Source organism: Lithobates pipiens, unplaced genomic scaffold (assembly GCF_037356315.1).
Source record: "Lithobates pipiens isolate NorthernLeopardFrog02 unplaced genomic scaffold, aLitPip1_a1.2 Scaffold_13, whole genome shotgun sequence".
NCBI lineage: Eukaryota > Metazoa > Chordata > Amphibia > Anura > Ranidae > Lithobates > Lithobates pipiens.
Genome location: NW_027507718.1, coordinates 36,945,124 through 36,971,043, shown reverse-complemented (window position 1 = coordinate 36,971,043; position 25,920 = coordinate 36,945,124). Strand labels below are relative to the sequence as shown.

The 25,920-nt window shown below is 42.3% G+C and overlaps 1 protein-coding gene across 3 annotated transcripts in view; it reads right to left on the bottom strand.

Annotated features, from left to right (window-relative positions):
- SMARCA2 (SWI/SNF related BAF chromatin remodeling complex subunit ATPase 2) overlaps window positions 1-25,920 on the bottom strand; it is a 355,922-nt gene that overhangs the window by 233,058 nt on the left and 96,944 nt on the right. For all 3 annotated transcript variants that reach the window (XM_077475014.1, XM_077475013.1, XM_077475015.1), the window contains exons 2-3: window positions 11,054-11,289; window positions 6,424-6,556 (exon numbers count right to left, since the gene is read on the bottom strand). In XM_077475014.1, coding sequence (XP_077331140.1) covers window positions 6,424-6,556; window positions 11,054-11,275 — 355 coding nt within the window. In that variant the 5' untranslated portion in view covers window positions 11,276-11,289. The remainder of the gene's footprint in view (window positions 1-6,423; window positions 6,557-11,053; window positions 11,290-25,920) is intronic.

The window sequence follows — 25,920 nt, the reverse complement described above, 5'->3', positions numbered from 1 at the left end:
ACCTTTGGTTCCTTCATGCATATTTGGTGGGATTGTCCACTACTCCAACCATACTGGAGTGGAGTGAGGTCCATCGTGTCATAGTCCAAGTAACTACACTCCATCCAGAATTCTCCCCATCCCAATACCTACTACATCATACGTCCCTCCCAAAAAAGACTTATCGGAAATCACTACTCCTACATATGATTAACGCGGCCACCCAATGTATCCCCAGGCACTAGAGATCTACAACTCCCGACTATTGAGGAATGGTATAGACAAATTGACAGAACGGAAGAAATGGAAAGACTGGTTCACCAGGCACATGACAGACACTCCACATTCACCAACACCTGGGCCTGCTGGATTCATTTTCGAGCCTCCTTGAACCAAACTTCCGCCACTACATCGTGACCACCTTGATGTAATGCTAAGACAGATGGCCTGAAATACTGCTCGGACTCCGTCCTCCCTTTACCCCACCTTGCTGACCCCCACTCATATCTCTACCCTGTCCTCTCATCTAGCGGGGTTAGCCCCCCTCCCCACCTTCCCTTATACTCCATTTCCACCTTAATCGAAGGATCATACCCTGCTATATGCTCCTGCAGAAATTCTCCTTCTCTATGTTAATAAATCAAAACTAGGATACGTCCATTACACTACACTGTGGCTTGACCTACTTCACCAGCTTTGTTCAGTCTCTGAATAAACAACCCTATTTTACTGAGAGTACTTCTCCATCCACAGTGTGCTCCCCTTTGGGGTGGATGGATTGCTTGGAGACTGGACATGGCTACAATTGACCACACATGGACATATCCCATTATACCAATGTACCCACATATATATCTGGCGTGAGTTTTTGCCTGATACCGGTTATGCTTCATGAGCTTCTGTTTATTATACTTCAGGTGATTGCTGCAAAATCACACAATTGCCGTTAAAACATTGATTAGCCCCCCCGGGGGTATTTAGGCTTCTTACCTTTGTAATCCAATACTTCAGACGAATACTAGCTCATTTGATTTGATAACATGAACCGGATTACGATGGCTGTGTTATATTGTTTATCCTGCTTTCCCCCCATTCTTTTTCTTAGTTTTCTCATCTTATCCGTTATGATATATGTGCATTTACGCCAAAATGCTGTTAACTGATCTGTATTGTCTCGTAGTACTGCTCCATGTTCTTACTACTTGCACTAGCTTACTACGAATGTTATTTGTTCTTTGTAATCTTTACAATATCGGTCAATAAACTTCTTGGAAAAAAAAAAAAAGGGAGTTGTGCGATTGGCCCCGAATTTATTTTGCAGCTGAACAACAACCCCAAACATACAGCCAAAGTCATTAGGAACTATCAACAGTGTACAGAAGAACAAGAAGCCCTAGCAGTGATGGTTTGGGCCCCACAGAGCGCTGATCTTAACATTGAGTCCGTCTGGGATTACATGAAGAGACATGAGGCAGCCTACATCTACAGAAGATCTGTGGTTAATTATCAGCGATTTTTGGAACAACCTACCCGCCAAGTTCCGTCAAAAACTGTGTGCATATGAACTTAGAAGAATTTATGCTGTTTTGAAGGCAAAGGGTGGTCCGACCACATATTGATTTGTATTTCTCTTCTGGTCACTTTTATCAATTAACAAAATGGAAAGTAAACGATCAACACTTCTTTTTTTAAAAGCAGCTTTTATTTACACCTGCCTAAAACTTTTGCACAGTATGGTACATACACATACTATATATCAGTGATGGAGAACCTCGGCACCCCAGATGTTTTGGAACAACATTTCCCATAATGCTTATGCATTCTGCAGTGTAATGGAGCATCATGGGAAATGTAGTTCCAAAACATCTGGGGTGCCAAGGCTCTCCATCACTGCTATATATCATTGGATTCCCAGTGGTAACACAAGCTTCTTGCTGCAGCCAAGAACGTGGTACTGTTTTACCTATTGTTCTTATGAGAGGTTGTTTAAACTGTAGATATTCGTGTAATATTGTACAGGATGACAAAAGCCACATGTGAAAAAAGGAAATTGAGGAAAAGGAATAAAGAAGAAAAGGAAATGGGAGTGGTGGGGAGATGACGCAAGGAAGGATTGTGCAGCATTCTGGGTATCAGATTCTGCAGTGGGTAGATGGTGCTGTAATCTGTAACTATCAGGCCTGGGCTATAGATAGACTTTTAAGCTATCCAGGTCCCTATACAGAAGCCAAGGCTCCAGATTTCAAAAAGTGAGATTAGTGTCTACCATGCAACTCGCAAGTCAGATTTTCCATTCTCATGGCAGGACCCATTTCCCTAACCCACTCAGCAACTGCTGGGCTGATGGGAAATTTACAAAGGGGAGGTATCAAAGCATGGACTGATATTAAAAAGAAGCAGAAGCCTTTAAGGATAAATTCACCTTTTGAAAAAAAAAAAATCTTTTTTTTTTTATAAATGCACATTTTCTGCCGTCAAGTCTGCAGAGCATTGCAGCTGCGATCAGCAGATCATGGGTGCAATGTCTGGCACCTGCAGACGCTCAGGACTGCTGTCTGCCAGCTATCAAAGAACATAAAACCTGATTCCAGGCTTACTTTGACTTTATAGCCCAACTTTGGGCAAAAAAATATTCCCATGAAAGGGGCTGTGCCTGCAGCGCATGGGTCAACTGCTTGTATAGTCTTGGGGTGAGGAGAAAGCTTATATTCATCCAAAAGCAGTACTCCCCCCACTGTCCAGCGGTGGACTCTTCCTGGTCTATAGAGCCTGCTTTAGGGTTGATGACATTGATACAGTTCAGAAATAAGGACTGTTGGCGTACAGTTGTGCCAGCCAGATCTTGTGCTGGGAGGAACGGAGGATTAGGCAAGTAGATATCTTATCCCTTAGACAAAAACCAAGCACAGCCCCACTGCATGGGAACATTTTTTTTTGTCCCGAGATAGGCTTTAGAAAAGTTTGTTTGGATAAAGCTGGTCCAAACTATTTTCTAACGAAACTAGCTAATGTCTCATGGGACACATCAAGCAAAATTGTAATAAGCACACTATTAAAATCCACTAAAGCTTTTTACTCTGCCTTCCACGTGATTTGGTCTTTAACCGTTAAGAAATGTTTGCTACAAAACATTACCAGGGTTAGCAAGGTCAAGGCTGTGGGGTCTTGGTGTCATGAATACTCTACGCCTACCAGTGCTCCATTAGGACTATCCAAGCATCTGTTGAGGATTGTCTTAACAGTAGGTTGAAGGTCATTGTAGACTGTGGCTTGAGGTATACCACAAAGCTGTATGTTATGATGATGGTTGCAGTTCTCAATGCCATCTACAGAATGTGTCGCCAAAAAGCCTGTATAAATTGCTGTTTAGCGAAGACAGTCTTTCTGAAACTGAATGATCGTATTAGATGTGACCATAGTACATCTAGTACAGCATCAAGACATTGGTGAATGCTCTGCAGGTCAGTGCAAAGTTCCAATATACGTTGGGCAGGTTTCTTCATATAAAGGAACATACTTTTAGGGAGGATAGCAAAGTATTTCTTGAATTCACCTTTAAAATCCTGCAAGTCCATGTCATTGTCAGATGCAGTTAAGCCACAATCTCCCAGTTCAAGTGTTTGAGCAGGGATGTGAAGATGGTTCCATCATCCCATCCACCAACACCATCTTGAAGCCACAGCCTGCTGAATCAGCTGCTATAGGTCAATGAAAAAATAAAATAAAATCTATTGTCTCCCTCCTGGTCCACGCAGTGGATGAACAGGACCGCTGTCCTTTAGGCCCCTTTCACACTACCGATCCGTTCAGGTCCGCCTGTCAGTTTTTCAGGCGGACCTGAACAGATGCTCCGTAGAGCTCTATGGAGCATCGGATGTCAGTGGTGACATGTCCACTGACATCCAACCCGCTCCGAAAAAGAGCACTGCGGTCCGTCGTCACCCGATCTCCCATATGGGAGAGCGGCGCTGTGACAGGTCGGTCCCTGCGCAGTGTGCAGAGACAGACCCGTCATCGCTCCGGCGATCCCCACTGAGCAAGCGGATATCCACGGGGCGGATCAGCACTGATCCGACCCGTGTGAAAGGACCTTAGGCTTGCCATTTCAAATAACTGCAAAGATATCAGGTTGTGATATGGTTGCACTAGCGTCTTAGGACAGTTCCTACATAGGTACGTCTGCTCTGTTCCATTGACAGGATCCCAAATTAAATGACTTGACATTTTAAATATTAATAACTTCCCCTTGATTAAGATACTTTTGGACCAATTCTAAAAACGTTACTGAATATAAAATCTCTGGCTTGGTTACGCACAAACTATTTCCAATAACACTTGACAGATTTCTAACAAGGTCCAAAACTATTGTTTTCCTAGCAACAGCTGATGGCTTCATTCGACTATTTTCATTGAAATTAACTAGCCAAATGCAGAAAAATGTACTGCTGGCTTAGCATCAAAGAGTTATATCATTCAACAATCAGATCATATGATTTATTGGAAAAAATCTGTGCATGTATAGTCTACGTAACCATAATTCTGACTATAGTTCATTTGTGCACCACAAACTTGCAACTACCTGTACTAGCATTAGATCATAGTCCCATGCTATATTTTCAGCCTTGACTTCTGCCCAAATTGCGATTAACACACCATAAAACAAATATGGCCAAACTTCTCTTCTCTAGTGCACTTACTTTTGCTCTCATGTGACCCATGAGTCAGCAGACAGTGGGCTAAAGCCTATTGCCTTCAGAAGTCACCAAATTAAATAAATAGAGTCCACCTGTGTGCAATTTACAGCATGTTCTGTGAAGCCCTCAGTTTTTTTTAGAGAAACTTAGTGAACAAACAGCATCATTAAGGCCAAGGAACACACCAGACAGGTCAGCAATAAAGTTGTGGAGAAATTTTAAACAGGGTTAGGTTATCAATCTTATCCCAATCTGAACATCTCACGGTGAACTGTTCAATCATCCAAAAATGGAAAGAGTATGGCACAACTGCAAACCTATCATGACATGGCTGTCCACCTAAACTGACAGGCCGGGCTAGGAGAGCATTAATCAGAGAAGCAGCCAAGAGGCCCATTGTAACTCTGGAGGAGCTGCAGAGATCCACAGCTCAGGTGGGAGAATCTGTCAACAGGACAACATTAGTCGTGCACTCCACAAATCTGGCCATTATGGAATAATGGCAAGAAGAAAGCCATTGTTGAAAGAAAGCCTTACAAAGTCCCATTTGCAGTTTGTGAGAAGCCATGTGGGGGGACACAGTAAAACATGTGGAAGAAGGTGTTCTGGTCAGACTAGACCAAAATGTAACTTTTTGTCCTAACAGCAAAACACTATGTGTGGCGGAAAATGAACACCGCACATCACCCTGAACACACCATCCCACAATCGTGGCGTTACCAGCATCATGTTGTGGGGATGCTTTTCTTCAACAGGGACAGGGAAGCTGGTCAGAGTTGATGGGAAGATTGATGGAGCCAAGTACAGGGCAATCTTAGAAGAAAACCTGTTAGTCTGCAAAAGACTTGAGACTGGAGTGGAGGTTCATCTTCCAGCAGGAACGACCCTAAACATACAGCCAGAGCTACAATGGAATGGTTTAGATCAAAGCATATTCATGTGTTAGAACGGCCCAGTCAAAGTCCAGACCTAAATCCAATTGCAAATCTGTGGCAAGGACTTGAAAATTGCTGTTCACAGACTCTCTCCATCCAATCTGACAGAACCTGTGCTAATTTGCAAAGAAGAATGGGCAAAAATGTCGCTCTCTAGATGTACAAAGCTGGTAAAGACATACCCCAAAAAAGACTTAGAGCTGTAATTGCAGCAAAAGGTGGTTCTACAAAGTATTGACTCAGGGGGGCTGAATACAAATGCACGCCACACTACACATATTTGTATATAAAAAAAAAAAAAAAAAAAGAACACAACTTGAAACCATTTACTTCCACTTCACAATTATGTCTCACTTTGTGTGTTGGTCTATCACATAAAATCCCAATATAATGCATTTATGTTTTTGGTTGTAACATGACAAAATATGGAAAATGTCAAGGGGTATGAATACTTTTTCAAGACACTATAGCTATAGTTTACTATACAGCCTGGGCATAGAATACTTTACAAATAGGGATTTCAACACTAACAAAAGGTACTTAGAGATTATATGACAAACATCAGCAAAACAGAAATTAAGCAGAACATCTTTCATGGTAATGTTTGCCAGAGGGCCTCTATTTTGGGCGGGAAGGGGGGACAGTGAGAATCAAGCCTGCTGTGAACATACATATTTTTTAGTTTGTTCCATCGCAAAACATGAGATTTACAGTCCCATATTCAGTATACAAATATTAGGTGTGCATGACCTTATTCTCCTTGAGGTGAGATTGCATGAATGCCACACGTGAGATAGAAAGTATGTTACCACTACCTTGACTGTGCTGATCCATTGGGCTCTGGGGAGGACCCATACCAGCATGTGGAGGCCTCATGTTTGAGCTTTTCATAGTAGCACAGTGAATTTCATCCGACATTCCTTTGTCATGTATGCTCTCCATGGGGGGCTGGAAAAAAAAAAGTTATGTCATAAAGCCATCTGTAAAGCATCAGATCACAAGTTGCCTTTTCTCCAAAGACCCTTAAACCTTTTTTTCCCCTTTTTACATTAACCTGTATTGTTCAAATGTAGAGCAGGGAAGAGCAAAGCACCACCTAACACTGATTTCCACAGTTTCAAGTGGAGCTACACGGCATCTGAGCACCACAAACCAAAAACGCCATTTAATTCATTTTACTGTTCAAAGCAAACCCCTTCCTCCTCCATGCTTTATTTTGCTGAAAAATTACTTTGAAAAAAAAAAAAACCCTAGTGTTTTTGTCGGTGACCATCTTGAGTAAGGGCAGAGGATTCATGTACCATTTCTTTCCTCAGAATCCATCTGCCCTTAGCTCAGGCATGCAGGCAGGAGGGTGTGATTAGCTAAGAAAACTCCTCCTGAGATATTTGGCATCATTTGTGTAGGCCTGGAAACTGAAGAAATATACAAAAAAAAGAGATTAAAACTTGTAAGCATAATAAACCTTCCCACCTATTTATTAATGCGGGTGAGCAGAGAGTTTAAAGCCTCATACACACAGTACGATTGTTGGCAGGGGATTGTCTGTTAACAGGCTGTTGTCAAAAGGAGCGTACTAACGCTATGATTTTAGGACAATTGTTGTCCAACATTTCAGCCAACAAATAAATGTTGGATGGCAGGCTATTAAATATTCGGCAGACAACCGTTTTATGCCAGATTTTCGTATGGTCAGTACACAAATCAATGCTCAAACAGGAAATTAGCAGAAGGGGCCCAAAGGGCAGCGGTAAAGAGCTGAAATTCCTCATAGTACGTCACTACGCTCATGTTTGTGGCACGACAATTGTGTACCGTTAGTATGCAAGACAAGATCCTGGCACACGCCCTATTGACAAAAATCAGACGCTTGGTTGGTCAACAACAGCACTGATAATCAGTCGATCCCTAGCAACTAACATTTGGTTTCTGAAGGTAGGGTTAGCAGTGGCAGTCTCTATATTTTCTTATTACAAGTTGTAAAATTTAAGGCAATCGTCCTAGATTCAGGCTTCACCACTAACAAGCCAACCCAAACAAATAATTCATATTTTTATAAGCCATTAAAAAATAAAACCAATGAATAGGATTCTTGTACAAACATTTTAAAAACACATTTCTAATAAATAGTATCTTTATAGGTTTTTAGCCACATACAAAAATCAGAAGTCAACATTTTTTTCTATGGTCCTCGTTTAACAACTGTTCTGAAAATATATAAGCAATGAAAAGGCTATATTAGAAGTTCTGATTGCCTCCCAAAAAACACACCATCAGCTAGTACTGTGTTATATTGACATTATGGAGTGGATTTACTAAAACGGAGAGCGCAAAATCTGGTGCAGCTGTGCATGGTAGCCAATAAGCTTCTACGCTTCAGCTTGTTCAATTAACGTGATACGAAACACACGCTGTTTAACCACTTAAGCCCCGGACCAATTTACAGCCAAAGGACCAAGCTCCATTTTGCGATTCGGCACTGCGTCGCTTTAACTGACAACTGCACGGTCGTGCGACATGGCTCCCAAACAAAATTGGCGACCTTTTTTTCCCCCCACAAATAGAGCTTTCTTTTGGTGGTATTTGATCACCTCTGCGGTTTTTATTTTTTGCACTATAAACAAAAATAGAGCAACAATTTAGAAAAAATGCAATATTTTTTACTTTTTGCTATAATATATATCCTCCAAAAAAATATATATAAAAAAAACATTTTTTTTCCTCAGTTTAGGCCGATATGCATTCTACATATTTTTGGTAAAAAAAAATCCCAATTAGCAATTATTGATAGGTTTGCGCAAAAGTTATAGCGTTTACAAAATAGGGGATAGTTTTATAGCATTTTTATTAATATTTTTTTTTACTAGTAATGGTGGCGATCAGCGATTTTTATTGTGACTGCGACATTATGGCGGACACATCGGACATTTTTGGGACCATTGTCATTTATACAGCAATCAGTGCTATTTAAATGGACTGATTCCTGTGTAAATGACACTGGCAGTGAATGAGTTAACCACTAGTGGGCAGTGTAGGTGTTCTGACGTTATGTGTTTTTTTTTATTGTAGGGGGTGTGGCCTGGCATGTGACATCACTGATCATCTTTCCCTATATCAGGGAACAGACGATCGGTGACAGCCACAGTAGGAAGCACGGGTAGAGGTTAGTTTATACAGACCTCTCCTCATTCTTCAGCTCTGTGACCCGATCGTGGGACACCAGCGGCGATAGGGTCCGCTGGTCCCGTGGCCATTGTGCTCAGGGCCAGGACGGCTGGGCACTTAAAGAGCAACGTACAGGTACGTGCTTGTGCCCAGCTGTGCCATTCTGCCCGACGTACATCGGTGTGAGGCGGTCCCTAAGTGGTTAATTTACATAGTCCCTTCTATTTCTGTGTATGGATTATGGCACTGTAAATATTTTAATAAAAAAAAATCTAAGTACCTTTTTGCTAATCAATGTACAGCTGTCACATTGCCCAGCTCTTTCCCAGCCTATCTGCAAGGAAACATAAGCAGGAGGAGCTTCTAGTCCTCTGCTGCTGGTCACGTGTTAAAAAAAAAAAAAATAATAATAATAATAATAATAATGTTAAAAAAAATTAAAAAAACAAATAAAAAAAAACGCAGCCTTTGGAATACAGAGAAAAAAAAAAAGATTAATATCAATAAACGGTTTAAAATTGTCATACATATTTAAAAACAAATCTTTATTTTTTGGGCAACAACATGGTGTGGCAAATTTCTGCCAGTCGCAGGCTGTGTCATGCACCACTATCCTGTGTCTTAGCATAAGAGGGAGGTGATGCCTTCATCAATCTACATGTAATACCCTGCCCCAATTGTGTTTAGCTGGTTAGTGGGCACAAAGGAGAAGGAGGGAAGGAGTGGGTTGTTATAACTGTGTATATACCCACATGTGTGACTCTATAGACACATGGGCTGCTCAGGTGTGATAGAAAGGAAATGTTCAGCATAGAAACACACTGAAAACTGAGCATGTGCTGAATTGTCATCACAGCTGCAAAATCCCTAGCTGAACTGGGGACATGAAGGTAGACAGAGAGCAGCAGGATCAACCAGGTTTTTTGCAGAAAACATGAACAGCATGTAATACACCATTTATTGATAATTTTATATGATCCGAGTTTAGTGACACTTTAAGCTTTGCATAGAAACCAATCAGCTTCCAGGTTATATTGTCAGAGCAGCACCAGATTTTGCAATCTGCAGTTTTAGTAAATCAACCCCTATCTGTTCATATTACTGTACAGGGAAAGCTGTAATGGTGCACAATAAAAACCTGTGGCTTTTTGCATAACAAAAGCAGGCTTGATCCACCCTCTGGTTCGTATACAATTTTTGGGAAGATTTTATGCATTTTGCCAAGGCACCCCTGAGTAAACCTAAAACATGAACTAATCCACAGAAAAGGTTGCGTTTAGGGTTGCACCAACAGTACTAGTGCAAATGCACCAATACCTGAAATCGATACTTTGAGCTGTCAGTGGGGATGAAACAATGTTCCTCTGTTTAACCCCTTAAATTTACTCTAATCAGCCTTAACTCCCTATTCTCCTCCATTTAATTACTATTTTCCTGTATTTTATTATTTATTTATTTTTGTTCACGTCTATTTTATAAACTAAAACTAAAAAATTCAAAAAAAATCTTTTGTTTGCTTTGTTAGTGAAAATATTCACACATATAAACATATATTTACACATTTCAAAATTAAATGTGTAAATTACGCAGTTATGCAACTACCGTATAACACGCACCTCAACTTTAAGAGGGAAGTTTCAAGAAAAAAAAACTTCACACAGACCCCCAGCATAATACACAAACACCCTGTAAAACACACAGCCCCTTTTCATTATAAAGACCCCCCCCCGCACTACCAGCGCTGGGCCAGGGACAGCACTGCAGGCATACTCTAGGGTTAAGAGGACTTCACACCGTCAAGCCCCTTATCGTGCGCCACTCCTCCTGTGTCACTCATTGTGAGTCGGGGTTTCTAAATACATCCATTAACGCTGCTCTCTCTCTTGTGGACCCGGTCATGTGACTGCTCTCTCCTCCTCCAATCAAAAGCTACACACAAGATAGAGATTATATATATATATATATATATATATATATATATATATATATATATATATATATATATATATATATATATATATATATATATATATATATATATATCTCTATCTCTCTCTCTATCTATCTATCTATATCAATAATATAGATATAAAATCTGTAAAAAAAAAAAAAAAAGATTTCTGAAACAAGAATATATGAATATGACCACCATATTAGAGGCAGGATGTTGCAATACAACATTTTTACGACTGCTAAAAAACAAAATTTCTGCTGATAAAGTAATTTCACTGTACACTTACTTATTTCAATATTATTACCTTTGGTACCAATTCATCTTACCTTGTGCATTTGATGCATGCCCTCTGGTGGATAATCTGTGCCCATGCTTGAGAGTGGGTGAGAAACACTAGGAGGTCCGGGGCTAGGACCCATCATACTGTGTACAGATCCTGGAGAAGGCCCTGGTCCTGGACTAGGTCCTAGGATGGGGCCCGGTGAAGGTCCAGGCCCAGGAGAAGGCCCCGGGTGAGGCATGGCACCCGGGTCTGTTGGTGTAGACATTGGATGTTATGTGCCTGAGAAAGAGAAGAGAAAAGGATAATTAAGAAATGAGGGGCACATCTTGAAATGTACACATTCGTAAAATACAGTGGTACCTTGGATTACGAGCATAAATTCCTTCCAGAAGAATGCTTGTAATCCAAAGCACTCGTATATTAAAAAGGGAGTTTCCCCATAGAAGTCAATGGAAACTCAGATAATTTGTTCCACAGTGACTTCTATTGTATACAGTACCGCATTTGGTACTCGGAGCCGCTCGGATGCGCTCAGAGGCTCGAAAACACTCAGGAATGGAGCGTTTGAGTATTTCCGAGTGGCTCCAAGCTTCACCGGTGCCCCCGCACCTCTGGCCAAATGCGATATTGCACACCGCAGAGGCTTGAATAATAGCTTGTATTGCAAAACGCTCGTTAATTGCAATCCGAGGTATTACTGTACACTGATTTTGAAAGAACATGTCACTGAAACTAAGCTCTGGCACACACAACACCTAGTGCTCTATAAATGCAGGATGCATTCTGAAGTCTCTTTCCGTTTCTGTCAAAGGATAGGATCCAAAACAACGGACAGCGACATCACTACCCCAATACCAGTCTCCCTCTGATCCTGGTAACTGTAAAATAAAGCTCACCATGACTCAAAGGTTCCCTGCTTAAATCAAAAAATAAAAAACACAAACACACACACCAAAGTAAACTCAAGTATACCACAACCAGTCCCAAGTTCTCCACATTACAAATATCAAAAGTAGCAATACTATACCCTAGATACTTCTAAATGCATTTACCGTATGCTTTCTTTAACCACTTAAGGACCGCCTCACGCTGATGTACGTCAGCAGAATGGCACAAGCACGTACCTGTACGTTGCTTTTTAAGTGCCCAGCCGTGGCGCGCTCCCGACCCGGTCCTGAGCTCCGTGACTGTGGCTGTGGGACCAGCGGACCCAATCGCCGCTGGTGTCCGGCAATCGGATCACAGAGCTGAAGAACGAGCAGAGGTCTGTGTAAACAAACCTCTCCCCGTGCTTCCTACTGTGGCTGTCACCGATCGTCTGTTCCCTTTTATAGGGAAGGACGATCAGTGACGTCACATGCCAGACCCCCTACAATAAAAAAAAATAAAAATAAAAAATAAAAACACACATAACACTACACTGCCCCCTAGTGGTTAACTCCTTCACTGCCATTTACACAGGAATCAATGCATTTAAATAGCACTGATTGCTGTATAAATGACAATGGTCCCAAAAATGGGTCAAAAATGTCCGATGTGTCCGCCATAATGTCGCAGTCACAAACCAAAAATAAATAAATAAATAGCTGATCGCCGCCATTACTAGTAAAAAAAAAAAATATTAATAAAAATGCTATAAAACTATCCCCTATTTTGTAAACGCTATAACTTTTGCGCAAACCAATCGCCAATTGCGATTTTTTTTACCAAAAATTTGTAGAAGAATAATACGTATCGGCATAACTGAGGAAAAATAATTTTTAGATATTTTTTGGGATTTAAAAAACATTTTTTTTTGTCAGTAAATACCTTATACAGCCCACTTCCTGTTTCTTGCCTGGTAAAAAGCCTAGGCTTATGACCTCATGCACAGCTCTCACTCTCGTGAGAGTTTGCCAGGAAGGGAGGGGGGATGAGTCATAAGTGGGCCAATGAAAGCTGCAGAGCTGCGAGGTGTGTGTCTGTGTAAATCCAGGAAGTGAACAGGCAGCAGCTTCAGCTGCCCACAGTAGCAATGGCTGCAGCCAGACTTATTGGAGAGAGATTTCTGCAGCATATTCGGCAAGTACAGAATGACAGTATATATAAAATATGCAAAGTGGTTGGAGGGAAGCTTCAGAATGGCAAAGATGTTTTTATTACAAATTATGTGAGCAGACTGCAGGTCCTCTAAGTTGAATGTGTATGCAAGTTGGAACGGTACTTTTTTTTTTTTTTTTAAGTGTAGCTCAAGACAGAATTTTAATTTTTTTTGTAAGCTTTTTGGATAGCATGGAAGGGTTAACACCCCTGTAACATTTCTTTTGCTGTGTGTGTCCCTGGTCAGAAGATTTCACCTCACTTTCTGTCCCAATGACAATTGGATTTTGAACATTTTGGCCTGAACACAAGGATTAGTGATAAATCTTCAGTGGCGATACCTTTTCCCATATTAACTCTTACAGGAGAGAATTTCCCTTCCTAGGGGTAGATCTCCTCTCACTTCCTGTTGTCTCCCTCCGTTTGTAAGTAGAAGTCATTTGTTGTAACCCATTTAACGTAACAGGTTTGTGGGTGAACAGACCTTCCAATCAGATTCGGCAAAAAAATAAAAAAGGACCTAAATTGGATTGATCGTGTGAAAGGGGCCTTCGATGAAGGTCAGACCACATTTTAGAAGCCATTCATGTATAAATCTATGTAATACATGCTTTATAGACTTAATAAGTCAGGCATATATAAAAACACACGTACATGTTTTGTATTGTTTTGTCAGCATCTTCTACAAAATACAGAAGCCGTAAACAGTGCGAATAAGACTGCTTCGGCAAATGACGTGAAAACTCAGACACAGGCTGGAAGAACTGTTGGAATGAATCCTAATGTAAGCACAGAGGTCCTTCTCACTTACGTCAACCTGCTAATGTTAACTCCACAATGAATTGAAGCAGCACATTGTGTTAGGCTGCTGTATAAAAGCTTTCCTCCCTATATTATGAAAGGCGCGTAAGAGGTCTTCTAAAAAATAAAAACCAAATGCGATCTATAAAAATAGGTTTAAAGCGGAGTTCAACCCAAAAATGGAACTTCCGCTTTAACCTCTTGCTGACCGGCGTACGAACATTTACGTCGGCAGAATAGCACAGACAGGCAAATGGGCATACAGGTACTTCCCTTTAAATTTGCCGCCGTGTGGTCGCATGCACACCGCCGGCAGCGCTCCACCCTGCCGCGAGCTCCGTGAGTGTGATCGCGGGTCTCGCGGACTCAATGTCCAGGGGGATACCCGTGATCATCTCACAGAGAGGAAGAACAGGGAAATGCTAATGTAGACAAGCATTTCCCCGTTCTGCCTAGTGACACTGATTGCAGCTCCCTGTGATCAGAAGCGGTGATCAGTGTCATGTCACGTCACACGTAGCCCCTCCCCCCCCCCCCCACAGTTAGAATCACTCCCTGGGACACACTTAACCCCTGCAGCGCCCCCTAGTGATTAACCCCTTCACTGCCAGTAACATTTACACAGTAATCAATGCATTTTTAATCGCACTGAACGCTGTATGAATGTGAATGATCCCAAAATAGTGCCAAAAGTGTCCGATCTGTCCGCTATAATGTCGCAGTCATGATAAAAAAAAAAAAAAAAATGCTGATCACTGCCATTACTAATAAAAAAGCCATAAAAACTATCCTCTATTTTGTAGATGGTAGAAATTTTGCGCAAACCAAACGCTTATTGCGTTTTTTTCTACCAAAAATATGTAGAAGAATACATATCGGCCTAAACTAAGGAAAAATACGGGGTTTTTTTAATATATTTTTGGGGATATTATAGCAAAAAGTAAAAAATGATTGTGTTTTTTTCAAAATTTACACTTTTTTTGTTTATAGCGCAAAAAATAAAAACCACAGGGGGTGATCAAATACCACCAAAAGAAAGCTCTATTTGTGGAAAAAAAAAAAAAAAAAGAAGGACGTCCGTTTTGTTTTGGAGCCACGTCGCATGACCACGCAATTGTCAGTTAAAGCGAAGCAGTGCCGAATCGCAAAAAACGCTCTGGTCTTTGCCCAGCCAGATAATGGTCCAGGGCTTAAGTGGTTAAGGAAAAGTGACCCCCTGACATACCACATTTGGCATGTCATTTTTTAGGGGGGGTAACCTCTTTTTAGAGGGTCCCAGCTCCACGGCACCAGAAGAGAGATCACCTCTACCCCCTCCCTCTCGCCAATCATCTGGGACACGTCACAGTCCAGCTTGCGCAAGCGCAGTGGGCGCCCACCGTTACAATACCGGCGCCGCAGAGAGGGGGAGACGAGCGGGGCTTCGTTCCAACGCATCACTGGACTCCAGGACAGGTAAATGTCCAATTATTAAAAGTCAGCAGCTGCAGTATTTGTGATTATTTTTATTTATTTATTTTTAAGGGGAACTCCCCTTTAAATACATTTTCAAAAGTCTGTCAGACAGCATTTAGTGATGTTTTGCTACCCATAGCCAGACTACTATGCAGTAACCTTATGACATAAATAATCCTCTCCACAATCATTAATATACCAACAAGTCAGCCATATGTTTCAGAATGTAAAAATCACCGCCCTAACTTATTTGTGCAGTTCACTGCCTGTCATGTGATCGTAATCTTCTTTCCGATTCTAAAGTCTAGTACAATCAGAAAATCGGGAGGAAAAAAAAAAAATACTGCCTTCGAAGTGATCATACAATAATGTGATCGTTAGTACACAGCTTTTGAGAGTCAATCACGACAGTTCACATAAAATTATCCAAAGGGACAAACTGGAACGTTTTTCTCATACGATACCAGAACTAAGGATTTTAGTTTTAATCAGTACAGTATTCATCCGGAAAAAAAAAAAAAAAAAAAAAAAATGAGAAGCCTAAGACCACTCATGCTCGGAAACAGAATAAATTACAATATAACACATTACATCGCTTCCAAAGTTGTATACCGTCTTACAAATTTTTTTGTAACTTTAGTAACCTCTTCATTTTCTATAGGAGACTAGCATACTAAAGAAAAAAAAACTGATTTTTGTTGGTGTTCATTTGCAAAAATATGTTAAAAATAAAAATCGGAGTAAAAAGAAAAAAAAAAAAAAAAAAAAAAAATGAAGAAGCATCCTAGAGAGAGTTGCTAGATTTGTGGGCTGCCACAAGTGTACATGTCGCGCCACAGTGCAAACAGTTGTAATTGTAAAGCCCCATACACACTATCAGTTTTTCTGCTGAGTTTTTCCTTCAGGTTTACCAAAACCATGTAGTGCAAGGGCCGGCCTGATTGCATACAAATTGAAACTCCTAAGGTTTGACCTCATATTATATGGCAGAAAAACGGATAGTGTGTTTTGGGGCTAAGAAAGGTCTTGTGCAAGGCATAATTAAATTTTTACCACTGGGTCAATATTTTATAGCCCTTCTCCTGATCTGGAGGTTGCCCTAGTAAGTTTATGGGCGATCTTAAGAACCTTATTAGACTTCATTCTGAAAGTTCTGTTTGGGGGTTCGGTTTTCCAGGCCACAACACAACATGGTTAAGAAGTGTATCTGTACATTAACCGCTTAAATATTGGGGACTTTTACCCCCTTCCTGTCTAGGTAAAAAAAAAAAAAAAAAAAAAACGAAGATTTTGAAAAAACAAAAAACAAAAAAGCCTTAGTTTCTATCAGAAAATCTTGTAAATAAAGTGATTTTTCTCCTTCACTGATGGGCGGCGATAAGACTACATTGAAGGGCACTGATGAGGCGGCACTTAATGCGCACAAATTGGCATCGCTGATGCGCACCCTTGTATGGAGGGAACCCTGCTTTTGCAGTGAATAATAATAATCTCTCATTTGGAAACAGTGGAGCCAGGACCCACCAGGAGGGTTCAGGGCCAACAGGAGATCAGAAGTTTTGAAGTAGTGCTTAGTATTGAGTAGTGCTTAAAGTGGTTGTAAACCCTGTTACAGAACTTTTACCTACAGGTAAGCCTATAACAAGGCTTACCTGTAGGTACCTTGAATATCTCCTAAGCTTGCACAGTTTAGGTGATATTCAGTATATGCGCTGCTGCTGATGTCATCGGCGCATGTGCACAGAAGAAACGGGCCGCTGGTGCAGTTTCTTCAGGAGCCGTGCCTGGCGGCTCCCGCTCGCAAGCATGGGAGTGATGTCATCATGGTGTCGGAGCCACGAAACCCAGCAGTAACTCCAGTGGAAGATGTCTGCGCTGTACTTGGAGGGACGATGCTGATCCAGGGCATCATTCCAAGGTAAATATTTCATAATGAGCTAGTATGCCCTGCATACTAGCTCATTATGCCTTTGTCTTGCAGGGTTTTTGTTTTTTTTTTTGCTTGTTTTTTTTCAAGGTTTTTAACCTCTTTAATACATTAGGTGAGGATTTACCTCGGTGCCATTGAAGAAAGAAGTTAGTCATAAGATCCACAAAGTTTCAGATGCATCTGAAGGTCCTATATTTTCAATAAAGCAGTCAAACAGAATGGTGTTAAATGTAAGCGTGGCCTTTCCATTGATATACATATGGAAGAGAGAAAAGTAGCATACTGTAGTGAGATGCAACCTTCAATTGCAACCCACCCTATATAAAAGAATTCTCAAAACATGAACGCGTTACCAGCCCTACATTTCAATAAAAAACTGTTATGTTGAAGCAGCTGAATAATTCAATATTTATTATTATCAGTTACAGAAAGAATAAGTCATCATAAACAGCTACATTCTCTCTTGTGCCGTCCGCAGGGGCAGAGCAAGAGAAAAACCAACCGATTTCCCTATACACTCATAGATGGAAGAATCTCCACTGCCTGCTAATTTGACTTAAATATCATTTTAGTTTTAGTCTTATTTTAGTTAACTAAAATCTCCAGTGATATTAACAAAAACGGAAGTGCAACTTATAAAAAAAATAAAAAAAAAACCTGAAAAATAAAAAAAAAACAAAAAAAAAAACACTGTCATCTCTATTGGCTGTAATGCCATTGCTGTGCATAATCTCAGAACAGCCAGGTCATGGGCGTGCGCCCTACCCGGAAGAGCAGAAAAAAAAAATATTAAAATATACACACATACATATACATCGAATAAACTAAATTTTAGTCATACATTGTGGGCAAAATTTATTCAGCCACATGTCTTTAGTAAAAAAAAATGTCAATAAGCGTATATTTTTTGGTTTGCGCAAAAGTTATAGCGTCTACAAACTAGAGTACATTTTCTGGAATTTACACAGCTTTTAATTTATGACTGCCCATCTCATTTCTTGAGGTGCTAAAATGGCAGGGCAGTACAAACCCCCCCCAAATGACCCCATTTTGGAAAGTAGACACCCCAAGGAAATTGCTGATGGGTATGTTGAGCCCATTGAATATTTATTTATTTTGTCCTAAGGGATTGAATAATGACAAAAAAATAAAAATTTTTTACAAAAAGTTGTCACTAAATGATATATTGCTCACACATGCCATGGTTATATGTGGAATTGCACCCCAAAATATATTCCGCTACTTCTCCCGAGTATGGGGATACCACATGTGTGGGACTTTTTGGGAGTCTAGTCGCACACGGCACCCCGAAAACCAATCACCACCTTCAGGATTTCTAAGAGTGCAAATTTTTTGACTTTTTGGGAGCCTAGCCGCGTACGGGACCCCGAAATCCAAGCATCGCCTTCAGGATTTCTAAGGGCATACATTTTTTATTTTACTCCTCACTACCTATCACTACCTATCACAGTTTTGAAGGCCATAAAATGCCAAGATGGCACAAAACCCCCCCCAAATGACCCCATTTTGGAAAGTAGACACCCCAAGCTATTTGCCGAGGGCCATGTTGAGACCATTGAATATTTTTTTTTTGTCCCAAGGGATTGAATAATGACAAAAAATAAAATAAAAAATTTTTTTTACAAAAAGTTGTCACTAAATGATATAGTGCTCACACATGCCATGGTTATATGTGGAATTGCACCCCAAAATATATTCCGCTACTTCTCCAGAGTATGGGGATGCCACATGTGTGGGACTTTTTGGGAGTCTAGTCGCGCACGGCACCCCGAAAACCAATCACCACCTTCAGGATTTCTAAGGGTGCAAATTTTTGATTTAACTCCTCACTACCTATCACAGTTTCGAAGGCCATAAAATGCCAAAATAGCACAAAACCCCCCAAAATGACCCCATTTTGGAAAGTAGACACCCTAAGCTATTTACTGAGAGGCATGTTGAGTCCATGGAATATTTTATATTTTGCCAAAAGTTGTGGGAATATTACAAACTTTTTTTTTTTTTGCACAAAGTTGTCACTAAATGATATATTGCTCACACATGCTATGGGCAGAAGTCAAATTACACCCCAAAATAAATTCTGCTGCTTCTCCCGAGTACGGGGATACCACATGTGGGGGACTTTTTGGGAGCCTAGCCACGTACGGGACCCCGAAAACCAAGCACTGCCTTCCGGATTTAAATATAAAATGCTAGCAAAAAAAACTGTTAGCGATCGCAGGGATCAGGCCTGACTCTGCGATCGCTGCAGTTATGCGTTTAGTGTTTTGTAAGTGACAGTGATTGATCGATACTGCACTTGGGTGGGCTGGGCAGAGGGGCAAAATGCAGGTGCTAGCAGGTATCTGGGCTGATCCCGCTAACAATGTGTTTTTTTGGAACCCTGAACTGCTGGGGACGCTAGTATAGATCTGATCAGGTCAGATATTGATCTGTTCAGATTCTATAACACTACGGGAGGTGTATGCTTTGCGCGTGGGTGTTAGCGGTACTGGCACTAACCTAGCGCTGCCTGGGGCGACGCAGACCCTGACCCTAAAACCTAATTGATATCACCCGCCGGGTGATCAGGGGGTTAAACCTTTATTGGGTAATAAATGGTGGGTGCCCTGATGCTATAAAAAACAAACTAACCAGAGTCACCCGTAACACTTATACGGTGATCAGTGGTGAAAGGGTTAACTAGGGGCAATCAGGGGGTTCAAATTTTTATTAGGTAGTATATGGGGGTCCCTGGCGCTATATAAAAACCTGACGGGGAACCTAAATAACTAACTGGCTAACCAGCGTCACCAGTGACACTTATACTGTGATCGCTGGTGAAAGGGTTAACTAGGGGCAATCAGGGGGTTAAAATCATTATTGGGTAGTATATCGGGGTACCTAGCGCTATAAAAACCTGGCGGTGAACCTAAAAAAATAACTAGCTACCTAGCGACAGTAGCGACACTGATGCAGCGATCAGAAAAATGATCGCTTAGTGACACTGGCAAAAGGGGGTGAAAAGGTTAACTAGGGGCAATCAGGATGTTAAAACCATTATTGGGTAGTATATCGGGGTACCTAGCGATATAAAAACCTGGCGGTGAACCTAAAAAAATAACTAGCTACCTAGCGACAGTAGCGACACTAATGCAGCGATCAGAAAAATGATCGCTTAGTGACAGTGGCAAAAGGGGGTGAAAGGGTTAACTCTAGGGGCAATCAGGGGGTTAAATCTTTATTGGGGGGTGATAGGGGGCTACCCTGGACCTAACACTAACTGCCCTGACAGTTTTTACTTTTACAACTGACACTGAATGCATTGATCAGTAAAGAAATGATCAATGCAATCAGTGACACTGTGACTGGGGGGAGGGGGGGGGGCGATCGGGGGGGGGTTGTGTACCTATGTGTCAGTGTAGTGTTTTGGTGCACTTACTTTTAGTCTTCTCCTCGTAGTCCGGTCAAAAAGACCGCCCCGAGGAGAATGACATCACTTCCTCCTTCCTGTGTAAACAATACACAGTGGGAGGAAGTTCGTCATTGGCCAGGAGCAATCGAGAGGGGGTGGCCAGAAACCAACGGCCATCCCCTCATCACGGATCGCTGCTGGAGGGAAACGGACCGCCGTATCCCGCTGGAAGGCTGGCACGTACATGTACGTGCTTGTGCCTGCCTGTGCCATTGTAATGACGTACATTGGCAATACGGCGGTCCTTAAGTGGTTAAGTGGTATTTTTGTCATTTGAACTGAAACAGAGTATTATTGGTTTGGTTTTTTATCACTGAAAACAAGCAGCTGATAAACCATGAGCTAGGTAGCAGCAGAAAATGCAGTTGCCTAAACACAAGGGTGCTGCTGAAAATGAACAGCACCTAGTAAGATGCAATCACTGCTCAGTTGATCGGTTTTCCACCTGGCTCAGTCCAAAATGCAAGAGGCTTAAAGCGGTCCTCCACCCTGAAGTGGAAGCTCCGCTCATCTGATCCCTCCCCCCCTCCGGTGTCACAATCGGCACCTTTCAGGGGGGAGGGGGTGCAGTTACCTGGATAATCCAGGTATCTGCACCCACTTCTGGGACAAGACCCCCACAGACCGCCGCAGATGCCCCTCCCCCCCCCCCCCGTTGCGTTCTGGGAAACACACAGTTCCCGCAGTAGGGAACTGGGCAGTGAAGCCGCAATGCTTCACTTCCCGATTCCCTGACAGAGGATGGCGGCGCGGGCAGCAGAGAGACGAGCGATTGCCCATCATCTGCTGCCGACATCGCTGGACAGGTAAGTGTGAATTTATTAAAAGTCAGCAGCTGCAATATTTGTAGCTGCTGGCTTTTAATATTTTTTTAAAAGGTGCAGAACCACTTTAAGAGGGCCCTGCTCAGAAGAGCTTACAATCTAATAGGGTGGGGCAGGTGGTACATGTGTCAAACAAGCTGATGGAAGTGGTAAAAGATTAGTTGGAAGTGTGATAGGCTTCCCTGAAGAGAGGAGTTTTCCAGGATTGCCTGAAAACAGCTAGAGGAGGAGATAGCCGGTGTCTTGTGAAATAGGGTCCTCCATCAGATGCTGTCCCCTGCGTACTGCGCATGCGCAGTACACAGGAGCACAGATTCCGAAAATTGCCGAGGACGAACGGCGCCTGCGCCGTGAGTCCAGGTTCTATCCCCACTATCCAAGTGGACATAGAGTTAGAATAAAAAAGAGCCGAGCGCAGCGAGGCCGAGCCCGAAGCGTGGCGAGCGAAGCTCGCCCGCGAGGGACCCTCTAAAATTCTAAACCCTATGTCCGCTTGGATAGTGGGGCTACCTCCTCCACTCACGGCGCAGGCGCCGTTCAGCTTCGGAGCATGCGCAGTACGGAGCAGACACATATGGATGGCCGGACTCTATTAGGCAGAACACCGGACAGGTTGAGGTAGAGAGTTCCTGAGAAATGGAGAAGCTCTGGAAAAATCCTGGAGATGAGCATGGGAGGAGACGAGGGAGCTTGATAGTAGGAGGTCTTGAGAGGAGCGGAGAGGATGGTTTGGGTGATATTTGGAGAAAAGATTGGTGGTGTAGCTCGGGGCAGAGGTGTGAATGGTTTTGTATGTCATGGATAGTATTTTAAATTTAATTCACTGGGCAATTGGGAGCCAGTGGAGGGATTTGCAGAGAAGGGTGGCAGACTGAGCAGTTGGTAAGGTGGATAAGTCTGGCAGCAGCATTCATGATAGACTGAAGAGGGGATAGCCTATGGGGAAGTAGACCAATGAGAAAGTTTGTGCTATATAAATTTACAGTCCCAGGATATCTGTATTACAGGCAGTCCCAGGAGGTTTTTGCTAGAATTATTTCTCTCGCTCTAATGATCACAACGATACCTCACATGTGTGGTTTGAATGGCGCTTTCATAAGCGGGCGTGACTTCCATACGAGTTCACTTCTGCATGTGAGCTGGACAGGATGGGGCACTTTACATTTATTTTTTTCCTATTTATATTTTACTTTTTATTTTTGCACTGTCCTTTTAAAAAAATAAGAAAATTGGGGTCACTTTTATTCCTATTACAAGGTTGTAATAGGGGGAAAAAAAAAAAAAGTGAACCCTTACAACACACTTTAACCTACAGGTAAGCCTAGATTAAGGCTTACCGGTAGGTGCTGCAAATATCTCCTAAATCTACATGGTTTAGGAGATATTTACAATTCCCTGTACAAGGATTTCTTCTGCGCCAATGTACTTGGCGCATGCGCACTTTAGAAGGGTCACGGCGTGCCATTTTTATTAAACGACATGCCGTGACTGTCGGCTCCCGCACGCGGGAGTGATGTCACGTGACTCCGGTCAGTCACAGAGTCAGAGTCCGTGACCCCGGAAGCAAGATGGACGGTTCGAGCCGGTGAGGAAATCGGTGACATCTCTGGCTCCTGTGTCAGCTAAGTGACACATAATGGGCTACTATGCAATGCATAGTAGCCCATTATGCTTTGCCTTTGCAGGGAAGCAAAGAGGAAGTAAACCCATCAGGGTTTACGTCCTCTTTAAGGGCCCATTCACACCTGAGAGTTTTCAGCTCGTAAAATATGCCACAGCCAGGCGCCCACAGTGACAATGCCGGTGCTGAGGAGAGGGAGGGGAGGGGAGCGGGGCTTTGTTTGCCTGCATCGCTGGACCATGGGACAGATGAACGTCCGATTATTAAAAATCAGCACCTACACCTTTTTTGTAGCTGCTGGCTTATATGGTCGGAAATCCGCTTTAAAAGCAATAAAAAATAAATAAAAAATGTCCCCTTCAAGACCATTGAGCGGATGTGACGTTTTGACGTCGCTTCCGTCATCTAATATTATGGAGAAGAGCGGGGGCCATCTTTTCCTCATTCGGCTACATGCTACCTAAGGGACTTCATCTGGAGGCTCTGCCCTATTGTGATGTCAGCGTCCCATCATGCCCTGGGTGGTGACTTCATAAGGAGGCATGGCCTCTGGATGACGTCAGCAGGTGGCCACGCCCCATGCCAATATAAGTCACTGCACACGGGGGACCGGGAGATCACATCGAGTCAACATTGGGAGAAGAGCCGGAGCGGGGAGAAGATTGAACTTTTTGGCCTAAAAACAAACGCTGTGTGACAGAAAACAAACACTGCACATCACCCTGAACACACCATCCCCACAGTGAAACATTGTGGGGGCAGAATCATGTTGTGGGGATGCTTTTCTTCAGCAGGGACAGGGAAGCTGGTCAGAGTTGATGGGAAGATAGATGGGGCTAAACACAGTGCAATCTTATTAGAAACCCTGTTAGTCTGCAAAAGATATGAGAGATTGGGGCAGAGGTTCATCTTCCAGCAGGACAACAACCCTAAACAAACAGCCAGAGCTACAATGGAATGGTATAGATCAAAGCCTTCTCATGTGTTAGAATGGCCCAAAGTCTAGACCTAAATCTAATAGAGAATGTGTGCCAAGACATGAAAATTGCTGTTTACAGATGCTCTCCATCCAATCTGACAGAGCTTGAGCAAGGAACAAAATGGGCAAAAATATTACTCTCTAGATGTGCAAAGCTGGTAGAGACATCCCCAAAAAGACTTGTAGGTGTAATTGCAGCGAAAGGTGGTTCTACAAAGTATTGACTAAGGGGGACTGAATACAATGCACCACACACTTTTCACATATTTATTGGTAAAAAGTTTTGAAAACCAATTTATCATTTTCCTTCCACTTCACAATTGTGTTGGTTTATCACATAAAATAGATAGACTTTTTTGGTTGTAACATGACAAAATGTGGAAAATTTCAAGGCACTGTACACACACAAAAAAATATATATGTGTGTGTGTGTGTGTGTGTGTGTGTGTGTGTGTGTGTGTGTGTGTGTGTGTGTGTGTGTGTGTGTGTGTGTATATATATATATATATATACACACACACACACACACACACACACACAGTATCTCACAAAAGTGAGTACAGAACACCCCTCACATTTTTGTAAATATTTTATTATATCTTTTCATGTGACCACGCTGAAGAAATCACACTTTTCTACAATGTAAAGTAGTGTACAGCTTGTATAACAGGGTAAATTTGCCGTCTCCTCAAAATAACTCACAGCCAATAATGTCTAAACCGCTGGCAACAAAAGCGAGTACACCCCTAAGTACAAATGTCCAAATTGGGCCCAATTAGCCATTTTCCCTCCCAGCGTCATGGGACTCAGTGTTACAAGGTCTCAGGTGTGAATAGGGAACAGGTATGTTAAATTTGGTGTTATCGCTTTCACTTTCTCATGCTGGTCACTGGAAGTTCAACTTGGCACCTCATGGCAAAGGATCTGGAAAAAAAATTGTTACTCTACAAAAAGATAGCCTAGGATACAAGAAGATTGCCAAGACCCTGAAACCAAGCTGCAGCAAGGTTGCAAAGACCATACAGTGGTTTAACAGGACAGGCCTTGCCATGGTCGGCCAAAGATGTTGTGTGCACGTGCTCAGCGACATATCCAGAGGTTGTCTTTGGAAAATAGACGTATGAGTGCTACCAACATTGCTGCAGAGGTTGAAGGGGTGGGGTCAGCCTGACAGTGCTCAAACCATACGCTACACACTGCATCAAATTGGTCTGCATGGCTGTCACCCCAGAAGGAAGCCTCTTCTAAAGATGATGCACAAGAAAGCCCTCAAACAGTTTGCCGAAGACAAGCAGACTAAGGACATGGATTACTGGAACCATGTCATGTGGTCTGAGACTAAGATAAACTTTTTGGTTCAGATGGTGTCACGCGTGTGTGGCGGCAACCAGGTGAGAAGTACAAAGATGTCATGACTCTGCAGTGATATTTTCATGCCCTGTCTGTCTCTTACCCAGTCTGTATCAGCCTAAGGGCCTACACTCTCACACCTGAATGGCCAAGTAATCTTTCCTCAGTGTGGCTCGACCCTAGCCTCAACAGGAACCACCATTTAAAGTGGTTGTAAACCCTTACAAACCACTTTGACCTACAGGTAAGCCTAGATTAAGGCTTACATGTATGTCCAAGAAATATCTCCGAAACCTATACAGTTTAGGAGATATTTGCCTGAAGACGGGCACCGCTATCTACGGCGCATGCTCCGTAGACAGCGGCGCGCAGGCGCACTGAGCGGGGCATTGTCGA